At 47.6% G+C, this 14,597-nt stretch overlaps 1 protein-coding gene across 3 annotated transcripts in view; it reads left to right on the top strand.

Annotated features, from left to right (window-relative positions):
* PTPRB (protein tyrosine phosphatase receptor type B) overlaps positions 1-14,597 on the top strand; it is a 113,116-nt gene that overhangs the window by 80,355 nt on the left and 18,164 nt on the right. For all 3 annotated transcript variants that reach the window (XM_055328221.1, XM_055328220.1, XM_055328222.1), the window contains 4 exons: positions 1,863-2,141; positions 2,482-2,631; positions 4,818-5,061; positions 11,117-11,223. In XM_055328221.1, coding sequence (XP_055184196.1) covers positions 1,863-2,141; positions 2,482-2,631; positions 4,818-5,061; positions 11,117-11,223 — 780 coding nt within the window. The remainder of the gene's footprint in view (positions 1-1,862; positions 2,142-2,481; positions 2,632-4,817; positions 5,062-11,116; positions 11,224-14,597) is intronic.

Below are 14,597 nucleotides of genomic sequence, written 5' to 3'. Positions count from 1 at the left end.
CAGGCCCCATGCTTAGAGGGACCCCTCACTTGGTTTAATTTTCTGTTGCCACCACCTGGAAATCTTAATATTTTGAACACAAGGCATTGCATTTTCACGTGGCATTGGACCCTGAACGTTATGTAGCCAGTCCTGTCTACAAGGTTTATGCACAAAACATATATTTTAATTTGGGGAGGAAGGGCAGGTGGGAAAAAAAGAGAAAAGGATGAGATTTATAACAGGGACTATAAAAACCCAACAGTAAATTGGAAGGTGTTTTTCCCATTTGGTGTCCTAAAGGTCAAACAGAACTGTCTTCAGCCTTATTTTTTTTTTAATCCCTCCCCACATTATGCAGTGCTCTTGTGAGCCTTTCTGATGGAGTGATGCCACTGATTAGTGCCATCTGAAAATTGTTACTGTATTTTCCACCGTGGTCAATGAAACAACGGGCAGGCTTTTATAATTAAGTATTTATCAAGACTTTTGACTCCTGGAATGAAATAGGGTGGTCTAGAACTAGATTTTCAAGTGCTATTCAAGAGCCTGAAGGCTCCTCAGATATCCCTATGGACAGAGGACTAGCCAAGGAAGGGAAGTCTTAGGGAGGTCACCCAGCCTAGCACCCCTGTCCCCCAAGGCACACTTGAAGCACAGGACCAGAGGCCCTCTGATTTAACATATTGGGGAACTGAGACCCCTTTTTTTTTAAATGGCTCAGCTGCTAAAATTAAATTTAAATATCTATAATTTAGGGACGCCTGGGTGGCTCAGCAGTTGAGCGTCTGCCTTCAGCTCAGGAATTTATTCCTGGAGACACAGGATCGAGTCCCACGTCGGGCTCCCTGCATGGAGCCTGCTTCTCCCTCTGCCTGTGTCTCTCTGCCTCTCTCTGTGTGTCTCATGAATAAATGAATAAAATCTTTTAAAAAAATCTACAATTTAGCTTCATAGGATGTAATTAGAGATGTAGGTACATAGCAGGTTGGGGAGGGCCTAGAGTTTGATTATTCACCTGCATGGTCAGGTCATCTAGGTGTTTTCTTGACAGACTGTATCACTCACTTCTTGTGGAGTCATTCACCACAACTAATGAGATCAGATACTTTCATTGAGTCCCTACTGGGTCAGGCACTGTGTCAGGCAGAAGAAACTGAATGACCACAAGCATAGGGGGTGGGAGAGCATGGTGGATACAGAGAACCGCAAGTAGTTTTGCTGCCTGGAGGATGGCATGTGAGCAGGAAAGGCAAAAAACATGGAAGAGGGGGACAGAGCCATGGCCTAGAAGGTATCAAGTAAGTAATGCCATGTCCCTTAATTTTCTCATAAGAGCCAGCAGTTATTGAGCAATTACTATGCCAGGCATGGTTTTCTGGGTGGCCGTACCTGATTCAACTCACTGAACCATCACAATCCCCATAGGAAGTAGGTACTCTTAATTTTCCCACTTTATAAATGTGGCACAGACACGGTAAGTAACTCACCCACAAAGTCACACTGATAAATAGAGTTTGAATTCAGGCAGGCCAAGCTACCCTTTTAACCTTTGGGCTACTCAGTCCCACCTTCCATCTGACTTCTGCCCTTTGATTTTCATGCCTGTGCTAAATTTAGTGTGCATTTGTGTTTCTGACCACACTGGCACCTGGTGATTTTCTAAAGGGACAGCATTGTAATTTTTCACGTTTCTCAAAGTATGGTCTGGGAAGCAGAAATTCCTTGGGAGAGCCATAAGAACTGCCTTTCTTGAAAAGCAACCCAAGTAAATGTTGAGAATTACTTTTTTAGGTCTCAGAGCAAATGAGGCCCAGAGGAGCTGGGGGAAAAAAATGAAACAAAACCAAACAAAAAACTGTCTCTCCCTCTCTCTCCTGTAGAGCCAGACAAGATACAGAACCTGCATTGCCGGCCTCAGAACTCCACGGCCATTGCCTGCTCTTGGATCCCTCCTGACTCTGACTTTGACGGCTATAGCATTGAGTGTCGGAAAATGGACACCCAAGAAGTTGAGTTTTCCAGAAAGCTGGAGAAAGAAAAGTCTCTGCTCAACATCATGATGCTCGTGCCCCATAAGAGGTACCTGGTGTCCATCAAGGTGCAGTCGGCTGGCATGAGCAGTGAGGTGGTGGAGGGCAGCACCATCACCATGATAGACCGTAAGTGTTTCCTGGGGGGCACCCCCACCCACTTCCTGGCCCCGGTAGTGCAACTTGGTGTCACTGGGATGAAAGAGACCCAGAAAGTGTCCGGGAAGTTCAGACCCTTCTGGGTGCCTGCAGAGCAGCCCAGCAGCAGGCACAGGAAGTGGCCTTAGCGTGCTTGAGGTGCCCGGCCTGCGGGAGCGTGGGGGGGGGGGGCATCAGGGCAGCGAGCTACATGCACAGGCATACACACGCACACACTGGTGTAGGTGAGCAGAGACCTTCATTTCACCGATTGTTGTTTCTGTGGAAAAGCAGAGCCGTGACCACCCGATTCCTTCTCCATCCCTTCCAGGGCCCCCTCCTCCACCACCACACATCCGCGTGAACAAAAAGGATGTGCTCATCAGCAAATCCTCCATCAACTTCACTTTCAACTGCAGCTGGTTCAGTGACACCAACGGAGCCGTGAAGTACTTCACAGTGGTAGTGAGAGAGGCCGATGGTAAGTGACACAGGATTCTCTGCCCTGAGACCCAGGGTTGCCTCAGCCCAGGCCACCCCGGTGGCTCTTTCTGTGGCCAGGTGTTCTAGAGCAGAAACCTTAAGTTTTATATCCTCCTGCCCCATCTCCAATGGATACTGGGAGACATGACAAATACGTGGGCACAGGCTCTCTCAGCAAGAAGCCCGGTGATAACTGTGCAACGGGTGAGCAACAACAGTAGCAACCACAATGGTATCAGTGACCCTCGCTTAAGGGCCTCGCGATGAGCCAGGCGCTTCTGGAAGAGCATCGATGGCCTGGTTGATCCTCACCACCTGCTCACTGCTCATCCAGCACCGTGGATGCTCTGGGGTGCGTCCACCAGCCAGCCGCATACTCCGGCGTCTCCCCCGCCCCGATCTCAAACACCCCAGGGAAGCACACGCTTCCAAACCACCCACCAATTCACAAAAAACCTTCAACAGCGAGCAAGAGGGAAAAGATGATCACGAAAAGCCTTCTCCCTTTCTCTACTGAATTTTCAGCAGTAAATTTCAAGTTCTGTCTACGATATTATTCACTGCCTGCCTGATTCCTACAGGCCAGGCAGAGACAAGGAAAGGGTGATGGCAGCCTCCCAGATGACGCCAAGTAGGATTTTTAGAGCTTAGTAGGTTGGCATTTGTCCACCTACTGGAGTGTCGTATTAGCCACTAAGGTCATGTGTGGCCTGTTTCTCCAAAGCACATGTCTGCATCTGCAGTGACGTGTCATAATATATTTGACGTGTCTCATAGTTTTCAAAACTGCTTAAGGTGTTACCCATGAGTTTCTTTAGCATCCCTGACTATTTTAACCCATTTGTGGGCAGTGAGAGAGTCCAAACCTGACAGGGCCTGGGGCACTTCCTAGGTGGAATAGTATTTCAGTCTCGTGGGGTATGTAATGGTCTGTGTGCTTTGACGTTTTATTTAGTTGTACTGAAGTTGGTCATGCAGAATTAACGAAATCATTTCAAGGGTCAGTGGTGCATCCCAGATTTCCTTACGTCTCGTAAATAGGTATGTTTACTTCTATCTGTGGATAAGGATTTAAGAGAGAACTTGGTGAACTGTGGAGAGATTTTAGATGTAATGGAGGTGCAGTGAACGCAAAGCTTTACTACGTGAATGTAAGGGAGTGACCAAAAGGAAGCCAAACCCCAGCAGGCGTCCTCGTGTTCTCCAGCCTTGTGGGCTTCAATTATTGATGTGCATGGAGATGGGCCGTGCTCCCCTGGTGATCTAAGGGAGCAATCCATCTCCTATAAATGTCATTCATAGCTTATAGTTCATCCCAAAGGCAACATTCCTCTTCAATTACTGCCAACGAGGTAGTATTTCCAAGACCCACTCATTGTGAACGAATTTTATTAACCGAGGCTCCAGGATGTGATGAACCCCTGCAATGCCACTCCTTGAAGTGCGCTGTAAATGGTATCCTACTTCTATAATATTTATCTTCCTGATTATGCTTTCCTCCAGCCAACATCAAAACGAGCTTGCAGTGCCAAAACACACAGCAGGCTGGGTGGACAGGGAAGAGTTCTGGGAAGCGTGCTACAGGCGGGGCCAAATTTGAGCCAGGATTACACTGGACTCAAGATAACAGAGAGCTGCACAGCAGAGTAGTTATCAGACTGGGTGTGGCACGTGGAGCGTGCCTGTGGGTGACTGTTCTGGCCTTGAACTTGATTTCTCTTATCTCTTCCCTATTTCCTAGGTCATAGGGGTTTCCTTATTAGCTCAGCTACAATGGTCGTTGGCAAGGCAGAGAGCTTATTGAGTGGGTTGACTCGCACAGTGGGGAGTGTCCAACTTTCTGGAGTTCTGGAACACGTTATCCTCTGATGCAACGAGTTAACCTCTCAAACACACACGTTTTATTTCCAAGAAAAATGATGGGTGTGTGTGTGCGTACAAATACACGTACGTGTGTGTATGACATCCTGTGTATACAGATATTATTATGAATTTTTATTTTAGAAGAAGTGAATTAAAATTAACTTCATTAGGAGAATTTCACAGTATCCTTCAAGGTCAAAGAGTCTGCACTTTGGAGATAACCAGAGATGGCGGGAGAGGGGAGGCCGACTTAGAAACCTAGTGAGAAATCGCCGAAGTCACGAGAAAGTTGGTCATTCACTGTGGGTTTCCTCCCTCCAGGCAATGATGAGCTGAAGCCAGAACAACAGCACCCTCTGCCCTCCTACCTGGAATACAGGCACAATGCCTCCATCCGGATGTATCAGACCGATTATTTTGCCAGCAAATGTGCCGAAAGTCCTGACAGCAGCTCCAAGAGCTTTAACATTAAGCTTGGGGCAGAGATGGAGAGCCTGGGTGGAAAATGCGATCCCAATCAGCAGAAATTCTGTGACGGACCACTGAAGCCGCGCACAGCCTACAGGTTAGACGTATTACCATCATTTTGCAAGAAGGGACGTGCCGCATTAGTGGGTGCGCAGCTGTCTGGGCATCTGATGCATATGAGCTCCTGTAGACTAATAACCCGTGTTACAACAGTGCTGTGCGTGTTGCTGGATAATTTATAAAAGTGGTGCTCCTGCCTCCATTCACTAAGGTGACGTGTCAAGAAGGCCTTCAGCCTTGTGCAAAAGCTCCAATCCATTATACGAAGAACCAAAGGTTCCTAATAGGTTGTTCTTTCTCCTGAAATTTCTTTAGCACATGTCAAACTATTCATTTACTATGTTAATGACGGGGAACATGTCCAAACAGGAAGACTGAGTTGGGGGGGACCCAAGAAATATGAGGTTTTATCTTCTACTTTCAGTGAGGGTTGAAATTACACTTACTCATTTATCATCTGAGGCATAAAAAGATGAGAGTGCTCTGTGGTCCAGACAGAACTGTGGAAGGCGAAGGCTCCTGTGTGAATGAGAGTACCCTTCCCTCCTGCTAGGCTGATGGAGGAAAAGGAGCAGCCATTTGGCTTGGCCCCAGGAAGCACTTCCGCAGCCAACAGGCCCTTCCAGCCGTAGGGATTGGCAGTGCCCTTGGCCTGCACCGGGCTCCCCGAAAGCAAGTATGAGAGGAGGTACACAGCATCCCAAGCAGAGTCCTCAAGAAAAAGTGAATGTTGGCACCATCTTGGCTGCAAGCTATGGGGCATCCAAGATCAGCCTGCTGCGGAGGATGTGCTGTCTCTCCCGGGTGCGGGCAGGTGCCCTGTGAGCCAGTGTCCCCTCTGGTTTGTCAGTGCCCAGGTCTTATTGACTCCTGTGTATTTTGAATGTCCCCCATGAGTCCCAGCAGAGATTTTGCTGTGGGCTCCAAAGGGAGACAGCGGCATGGCATCCCACCTGAGAGTGCTCGTAGCCTCTCCCCGAATCAACATGGGCAGGCTGACGGTTTTCCTAAACCAGAGGACTCATGTTGAGACTTTGAGCAGGAGATACGTAGCTAGCACCCTGCCCAGGACTCACCCCAAAATGCTATCGCCACCCCAGCCAAAGTTGGCATCCGCAGAGTAAACACGCGCACACTTATCAGTGCCATTTACTTGGAGAAGCCACAATATGAGCCTGCCTGAAAGGGGTGGAGGGGCTTGGACAGAGCAAAGGGGCACAGTCAGAGGGAGCAGCACTCGGGAACCCTTCAGTTCCTATAAGAATTAAGAGATGCCGCACTCCTCCGTCACTGGGCTCAAGGATTTTTGAGCAAAAGTCTCCCAAAGGCTCTATTTGATTCGCAAGTTGGACGGTGGAGGCTGGTTCTTGTTTGTCGGTTCCTGAAAGCGATGGAGAGAAGGTGGCCCCTTACTATGCTTAAGAGAGGGCGATGAGAAGCGGTAGATTTCCCCCGTCTGGGCCCAGCACTGGAAGCTGCCCAGGCCTGGGACAGTCTGCACGGAGTTCAGGCGCTGCCACTTAGCTGTGTGACCTCGGAAAGGCATTTCAGTTCCCAAATCCTCTCTTCTCCCATCTGCACAACACAGGAGGGATGTAGAGGACCCATCAAAACTGGTCGTGTCCCTTCTAGGTTAAGGTCTTCCGGGGGTCCCCTTTCCCTTCCAGGAGTAGGTGGGATTCCAGAGCAGGGCCCATAAGGCCCCCTCCTGACTGCCTCTCTCTCCTGCTTTGCTTCCCACCTTCTGCCACCAAGTACGCCCTGCCTTTTGCTGCCCTTCACTTGCAGTGACGTGCCTCTCTGATTCCTCTGAGCCTCCACATGTCCCTTTTGCTCTATCTGGGATGCCCTCCCCTCCCTTGATGGCTGGTGCATCCCTTCATATGCCTCAAAAGCCAGCTCAGCCCTCAATGAGCCACACGTTACCCCACAACCCAGCCACCCACACTGGGTGGTGGCCCCAGCTGCATTTCCATGGCAGCACTCAGAGCCTCCATCCCCACAAGACTCTACTTACCGGCATCCTGTAGCTCTTTGGTTACCTACCCTCTTCACCAGGCTACGGGAGTTCCAGTCTAATGGAGGAGATAAACAATATGGCAAGTACCTGGGCCCAAAGAGGCGCTCATTAAATGTTTGTTGAACCAAGAAGGGAATGAGCCAAGATGCCTTGTGAACAGTTATACATTCTTATTTGCACCTTAATCAACTCACGCCATACTTGTTTTCTAGAACAACTTTCCTCCATGTCCCCCATGAAAAGCATGCCGGACAGTTAAGTCTTGATAAGAGGAGGCAAAGCCTTTCAAAGTAGGTGGGGAAACAGGATGCTCAGTGGTGTCCCATGTGACTGCCAACCCTGGCCCTGGTGCAGTCATTTCTGCATTTCTCGGGATGATGAGCCTCAGTGCTGTCAGGCATCCTGTTTCTAGAGAGAATAGGTAGACAGGGGACAACATGGGGGGAAATCGAATTGAAAAGAAATGGGAAATGTCGGGGCACCGGGGTGGCTCAGCGATTGGGCGTCTGCCTTCAGCTCAGGGCGTGACCCCGGGTCCTGGGATTGAGTCCCACCTCGGGTCCCTGCATGGAGCCTGCATCTCCCTATGCCTGTGTCTCTGCCTCTCTCTCTGTGTCTCTCATGAATAAATAAATAAAATGAAAATGAAAAAGGAAATGGGAAATGCCTGGTTTAGAATGTGTTCCCATTTGTTACCAGGTTCCTGTTACCTGGGGGTATAGTTAGTGTCGTTTGTACAGGAAGAGAAATGGCAGATCGTGGTGGGTGGGAGGCAGGTCGGAGGTTAGCAGGGTGCCGATCTGGTTTCGTTTCTATTCTAAACAGAGTAGCAGTGTGACCACAACCAGGTAGTCAGCGTGGAAGCTGAACCCCACGATCTCTAACTGTGTGCTCTCGATTTCTGATTCTGGACACATGTAAGGTTGAGATCATTACTCTCATGTGTCTGTTTATTAAAATAACCTTGTTGATACACACACACACACACACACACACAGAGGCATCTGTAAGATACGGGCAGAGATGTTGAAGGGCACAAGGGTAAACAAATGCTGTAAAGGCTCAAAAGGCTTCTTGAAGGAGGTGACATTTTTAGCTCTGAGCATTAAAAAGGAGGGAAGGATTCGAAAATACCAAGAGAGGGACAGAAGGAGAGTCAGGGTGGAGGGAAGATCCGGAGTCAAAGTGCAGAGGGGGCAATACACCGGCTGTTCAGAGAAGAGGAAACAGTCCAGTTTCAACCTGGGGGGAGAGCATGGAAAGGGGTAGCGGGAAGACAAGGCCGGGAAGACAGGATGGCACGGGCCCGGCTGAGCCAGCCAAGCGGTGGCGGCCATGTCCCTTTCTGGGAAGGGTCTAAGGTCCACTGAGGTTAGGGTGGTCCTGGTGGTCCTATCCTAGGTCATCCCCTCCTTTCTGGCTGCCCAGAGGTCCTTACTCCTCTGCATTCATCTCATAGTCTGCGTTTTGCACCTAGAGCTTTAGAGCAGAACATGTGGAGGTTTATGTCCAGTGCCTTTTATTAATAAACGAGGACAACGAGGCCTAAAAACTGTAGGGACCCTTCCTCTAATCGGCAGCAGAGCCTTAGCTCGAGCTCAGACCCGCTGCTTCCCAGCCTGGGCCCTTTGTGGGATCCCTCCAACAGAAGTCAGTGCGGTCAAACCAAAACTAAGCCGGAAGGAAATCCGGGCGGGGACTCGGAACATACAGAGTTTGGTTTTCTCACACCAGCTCCCTCTGTGATCTTTTTTTTTTTTTTTTAAGATTTATTTATTTATTTATTTATTTATTTATTTATTTATTTATGAGAGAGAGAGAGAGAGAGAGAGGCAGAGACACAGGAGGAGGGAGAAGCAGACTCCATGCCGGGAGCCTGACGTGGGACTCAATCCCAGGACTCCAGGATCCTGCCCTGGGCCAAAGGCAGGAGGTAAACCGCTGAGCCACCCAGGGATCCCCCTCTTTTTTTTTTTTAAGATTTTATTTTATTTATTCATGAGAGACCCAGAGAGAGGCAGAGACACAGGCAGAGGGAGAAGCAGGCTCCCTGCAGGGATCCGGGTCTCCAGGATCACAGCCTGGGCCCAAGGCAGGTGCTCAAGCATGAGCCTCCTGGGCATCCCTCCCTCTGTGATCTTGAACGAGACAGGACATCTCTCCAAACTTCAGGTTCCAAATCTCTGAAGTAATAGAAGAAACTTCCCGGTTACGCTGGAGAAGTTGGAGATGCTCCAACAGAACCATGTTTCTGGATCCTTCCACACTTAGAAGCCGCTATGCCAGTACTGGAAATTCTTTTCACCAGAGAGACTCATTTCCCAAAGTACCGCGCATTAGCAGCACGCACCTGCTCCCCAGCTTCGCACTTCACGCAAGCTGTTTGTCACCCCTCAGGGACCCCTCACAATACTTCCAGCAACAGTCGCTGAGCCCGGGACGTACAACTTTTGACTGGAAAGTAGCTTTTTGAGATGCCAGTGACAGGTGTGTTGGATCCACAGCAGCCTGCTCATGCTCCGAGATTGCACGTGGACGTGGGCACGAGTTAGAAGGAGGAACGGAGGGTTAGAACCATCTGCCCTGGGTGACACTAGTTCAGCGGCATTACAGGGCACGCCCAGAAACTTTTGGGTTAAACAAATCTATATTTAAAAAAAAAAAAAAAAAGGAAAAAGACTTCGTGCACCTTCATAAGATTTAAATTAACACTGTGAAAATGTCCCCGTAGAAATCCAGCCTGATAGTCTCAGCAGACCTACAATTTGAAAGAGAAAGACCTCAAGAGCTGGCCTGAGCAGTCCTTAACTGAGTGTGGGGATGCTCTCCTACAGCTCCTCCGAGAGCTGGTTCTCAGCCTCTGCTTAAACACCCACGATGACTGGGAGCTCACTACTTATGCAGCAGCTCATACTCCAGGTGTTACAAAGTGACTTTTTGTTCCCAGACTACACCTCCTTGTGACCTCGGCCTGTTGGGCTTCACTCTACCTTCAAGAAGAAAAATTACGATGTCGGTTTCCTCTTCTGCATGAGAATTCTTTAAATCCGAAGTCAACCATCAGGTTCCCCTAAGCCTTTTCTGTCCATCATCCTGTTTAATCACCTCGAACGATCTCTAACCCTTCCTAAGATATGTCCCCAGAAACCGAGTGCGGCCGTCCCGACTGCGCTGACTCACCCAGGGACCATGAGACCAAGGTTCCATGACGGGGACAGTAGATTTTTCATCCAGGCTGAGCTTACAACTTTATCTTTTACAAGTTGCATCTTGGTGGCTTATTGAATTTAGGGCCAGCTCAGCTCCGGCACCATCCCACAGGGATGTGTGGACAACCGCCGTGATTGCAATAACTCCAAACACCAGCTGGAGAGCTCTAAATCAATGTCTCCCTGTCACTCTAAGTCCAACACAGCGCAAGCAGCGCTCTTCCTCTTTCCCCAGCTTAGCTCCCCATTTCCATCAGTGATGCCATTATTGTCTCAAATGAGCTGAGCTCAAATTGTAGGCCCATCCTGAATTCCTCCCTCCTCCTCTTCGGGCGGGGCCCCATCTGGTCCTTCCTCTCAGGGCTTCCCCACCGTGGTTCCCTTGGCCTCCCTCCTTTGCCCCTGGGCACATGTCCTCCTGTCCAGGAACCCTTCACTGACCACACAGTTCCACGTGCCCGTCCCCATCCCCATCCCCATCCCCAACCCCATCCCCATGCCCATCCCTCGCCCTTACTTGCTCTGCTCTTCGTGGCACAGATCACCATCCGGTGTATTAAATCTGTGTAGACGTTACCTGACTACCAACACTAGAGAATGTAAGCTCTGGGATGGTAGGGACTTTGCTGTGTCCCTTGTCGTCTCCCCAGATCCTAGCACAGGGACTGGCACATGGTAGGGGCTCAGCAAACCTTTGATGAATGAATGAACACATGCATGAGTGAACCCGGGTTTATTTGATTCCATAATTCATGTCCTAGCTAGCATACATATGGACCAGGTGCCCACCCTGTTGCTCCTTGAACACCTCTTCTGTGGTCAGTCGCAAATTCGCACTTAAATAAATCCGGTTTTCATTTCAGAATCAGCATTCGGGCTTTTACACAGCTGTTCGATGAGGACCTGAAGGAATTCACGAAGCCACTCTATTCAGACACGTTTTTCTCTTTGCCCATCACCACGGAGTCAGGTAAGGCCACCGTCCCATCCACTTGCACAGTCGACCACCTGCCTCGTCACTTACAAGGGCCTCTGTGGAGAGGTCTGGTGGCTGGGGTGGCTAAGGGTGAGGGGGATGTGCATTTTCACTTGGATTTCAATCTTTATGGGATCAGGGACGATCTGGATTGGAGAAATCACTCGTATTTCTAAAGGAGAATGGACTGAATGGGCATCAGTCTTGGAAAGAAGGATGGAAGTATCGGATTTCTTTAATTTAAAGTGAAGTATAAATAAATAAATAAATAAATAAATAAATAAATAAATAAATAAAAAATGAAGTTTTTATAAATGATGGGTGAAAAACATTCAAATTAGGAGCTTGCCAAAATATAAGTACAAAAGGCTTTCAGTCACAGGTGGGAATGTACGTGTGTGCAAACATAGAAATGCGTAGGAAAAAAAAAGACTAGAAGATAAAACACCAAAGTATCCACAACGAGGGGCGCCTGGCCAGCTCAGTCGGTGGAGCATGCAACTCGTGATCTCAGGGTCGTGAGTTCAAGCCCCACACTGGGTATGGAGCCTACTTAAAAAAAAGTATTAACAATGACTATCTCCAAGTAGTGGGATTATAGGCCGTATTTTTTCCTTTTGTTTATCATATATGGCTTTTACACCATAAAAGATGTTAACTTAAAAGATTTTACGTAAATTTATAAAAGAAACTTCCCTAGAGTTTTAGAGGGAAAGCCTGAATAATAGCAGTAGCTAATATTTACTCTCTTTTATTCACGAAATAGTTTATCCAACCTTCATACAAGCTTTTGAGGTAGATACTATTATCATCCCCCATTTTAAAGGTCAAGCCCTGGGGATCCAAGAGGACTTCTTGGACCTGGGTAACTTGCCCCGGAAGGTAGAGCCGGAATTCTGGCATTTTCCACTGGAGCCCTTAACCTCTGCATTGCATTGACTCCGAATATTCTCATCATGCTGAGAATAGCATCATTTTTCAGCACATTGTTCCCGGAGACTGACCCCAGCATCTGTCCCAGCCTCTCCCTGGAGCCAGGGTTCTACAATGCTTGGCCTCAGGAAGTTCTTCTTCATAGCTAAAACAGTCTCTCATGCTGCATGACAAAAGATGACTCAGCCTCACAAACACTCCCATCTATTTATGCCAAATATAGGGATAATCTCCCACTTTTCAAACCAAAAAGGGATCAGAACACAGTTAAGAGGATTTAGATGTGTTTGCTTATAATTTAATGTTAAGCAGGGGCACTGTAAACACAATTCTTCACTATTTAGAAAGCCACAGAAATTGTGTGTAGTCCCGGAAAGGAAGGTAGTAAGCACATATCCAGAAAAGAATATTAACCACATTAAAAGAAACATGAGCGTGTTGATTTAATGAGTCTTGAAAAGCAACCCTGAAGAAACAGATCCAAGGGCTTAAAGTGCACGTTCAAAAATGGACTGTTCTGGAAGCCTGAATGTAAGAGCTACAACAGTACAACTTTTAAAAGAAAACGTAGGAGTAAAATTCTGTGACCTTGGATTAGGAAATGCCTTCCTTGATGTGGCAGTGATAGCACAGCAATGGAAGGAGAAAAGAGACAGACAAATGGGACTTGATCAAAATTTAAAACTTTTCGTGCCTCAAAGGAGACCATGAAGCAAGTGAAAAGAAAACCCACAGAATGGGGGGAACTATTTGCAAGTTAATATCTGATCAGGCTCGCGTGTCCGACATACCTAAGGACCTGACATCTTACAACTCAATAATAAAAGGTCTGATGACAAAGGATGTGAATAGACATTTCACCAGAGAAGATACTCAAATGGCCAATAGGCACATGACAAGATGGTCAACATCATTAATCATTAGAGGAAAGGCAAATCGAAGCATTTGCATGAATAAATAAATATTTAAATAATAATAATAATAATAATAGCCCCCAAATAGAGATAACCCAAATGTCCGTCAATGGGTGAATGCATAAACAGTATGTGATATATTCCATACAATGAGATATTAGTCACCTATAAAAAAGAATGAAATCCTGAGACATGCTACAACACGGATGAACTTTGAAAACATTTCGCCAAGTGTAAGCAGTCAATTACCGAAGACCACATATTTAGGATTCAGTTCACATCAAGTGTCCAGAATTGGTAAATCTATGAAGACAAAGTAGATTCATGGCTGCCAGGGGCTGGGGAAGGACGGAGAATGACTGCTAAGAGGCCTGGAGTTTCTTTTGAGAGGTGACCTCGGAAAATTGAATACGGTGATGTTTGTAAAACTCTGTGACTATCCCAAAAATCATTGAATTATACGATTTAAATCAGTGAACTGAATGGTATGTGAGTTATATTTTGATAAAGGTGTTATATTTTTTTAAGATTTTATTTATTCATGTGACACAGAGAGAGAGAGAGGCAGAGACACAGGCAGAGGGAGAAGCAGGCTCCCTGCGGGAAGCCCGATGCGGAACTTGATCTCAGGACCCCGGGGTCATGTGCTGAGCCCCCCAGGGGCCCCAAAGCGGTTTTAAAAATAGGCTACTCAAAAAAAATAAAAAATAAAAATAAAAATAGGCTACTCTAACTATTCACAGACTCCCAGAGGTAGTATCACAGCAGATAATAAAAATGAAATTTCGGGATCCCTGGGTGGCGCAGCGGTTTAGCGCCTGCCTTTGGCCCAGGGCGCGATCCTGGAGACCCAGGATTGAGTCCCACATCGGGCTCCTGGTGCATGGAGCCTGCTTCTCCCTCTGCCTGTGTCTCTGCCTCTCTCTCTCTCTTTCTCTCTGTGACTATCATAAATAAATAAATAAAATTAAAAAAATAAAAATGAAAAATGAAATTTCATTGAAGAGCTCTCAGTAACTCACTGGAACCTGCCAAAGTCCCCAGTACTATCATACTTGTATCGTACGAATGAAATAGCGTTTTTTTTTTGTTTTTTTTTTTAAAGATTTTATTTATTTATTCATGAGAGACACACACAGAGAGAAGAGAGAGGCAGAGACACAGGCAGAGGGAGGGAGAAGCAGGCTCCATGCAGGGAGCCCGAGGTGAGACTTGATCCTGGGTCTGCAGGATCACGCCCTGGACTGAAGGTGGCGCTTAAACCACTGAGCCACCGGGGCTGCCCCTGAAATAGCGTTTTTACCACGGTGGCCAACTGCTGGCCTTTATCTCAAGTGTCCTAACTGTATGTACAAGCCCAAGTGGGTATAAAATTCCTTCGTAAGTGGAACCCCATTAACCTCAAAAGTTTAAGGACGGGGCAGCCCGGGTGGCTCAGCGGTTTGGCACCACCTTTGGTCCAGGGTGGGATCCTAGAGACCCGGGATCAAGTCCCGCGTCGGGCTCCCTGCATGGAGCCTG

Source organism: Nyctereutes procyonoides, unplaced genomic scaffold, assembly GCF_905146905.1.
Source record: "Nyctereutes procyonoides isolate TBG_1078 unplaced genomic scaffold, NYPRO_anot_genome, whole genome shotgun sequence".
Classification (NCBI taxonomy): domain Eukaryota; kingdom Metazoa; phylum Chordata; class Mammalia; order Carnivora; family Canidae; genus Nyctereutes; species Nyctereutes procyonoides.
This window is presented reverse-complemented; position numbering and strand designations above follow the sequence as displayed.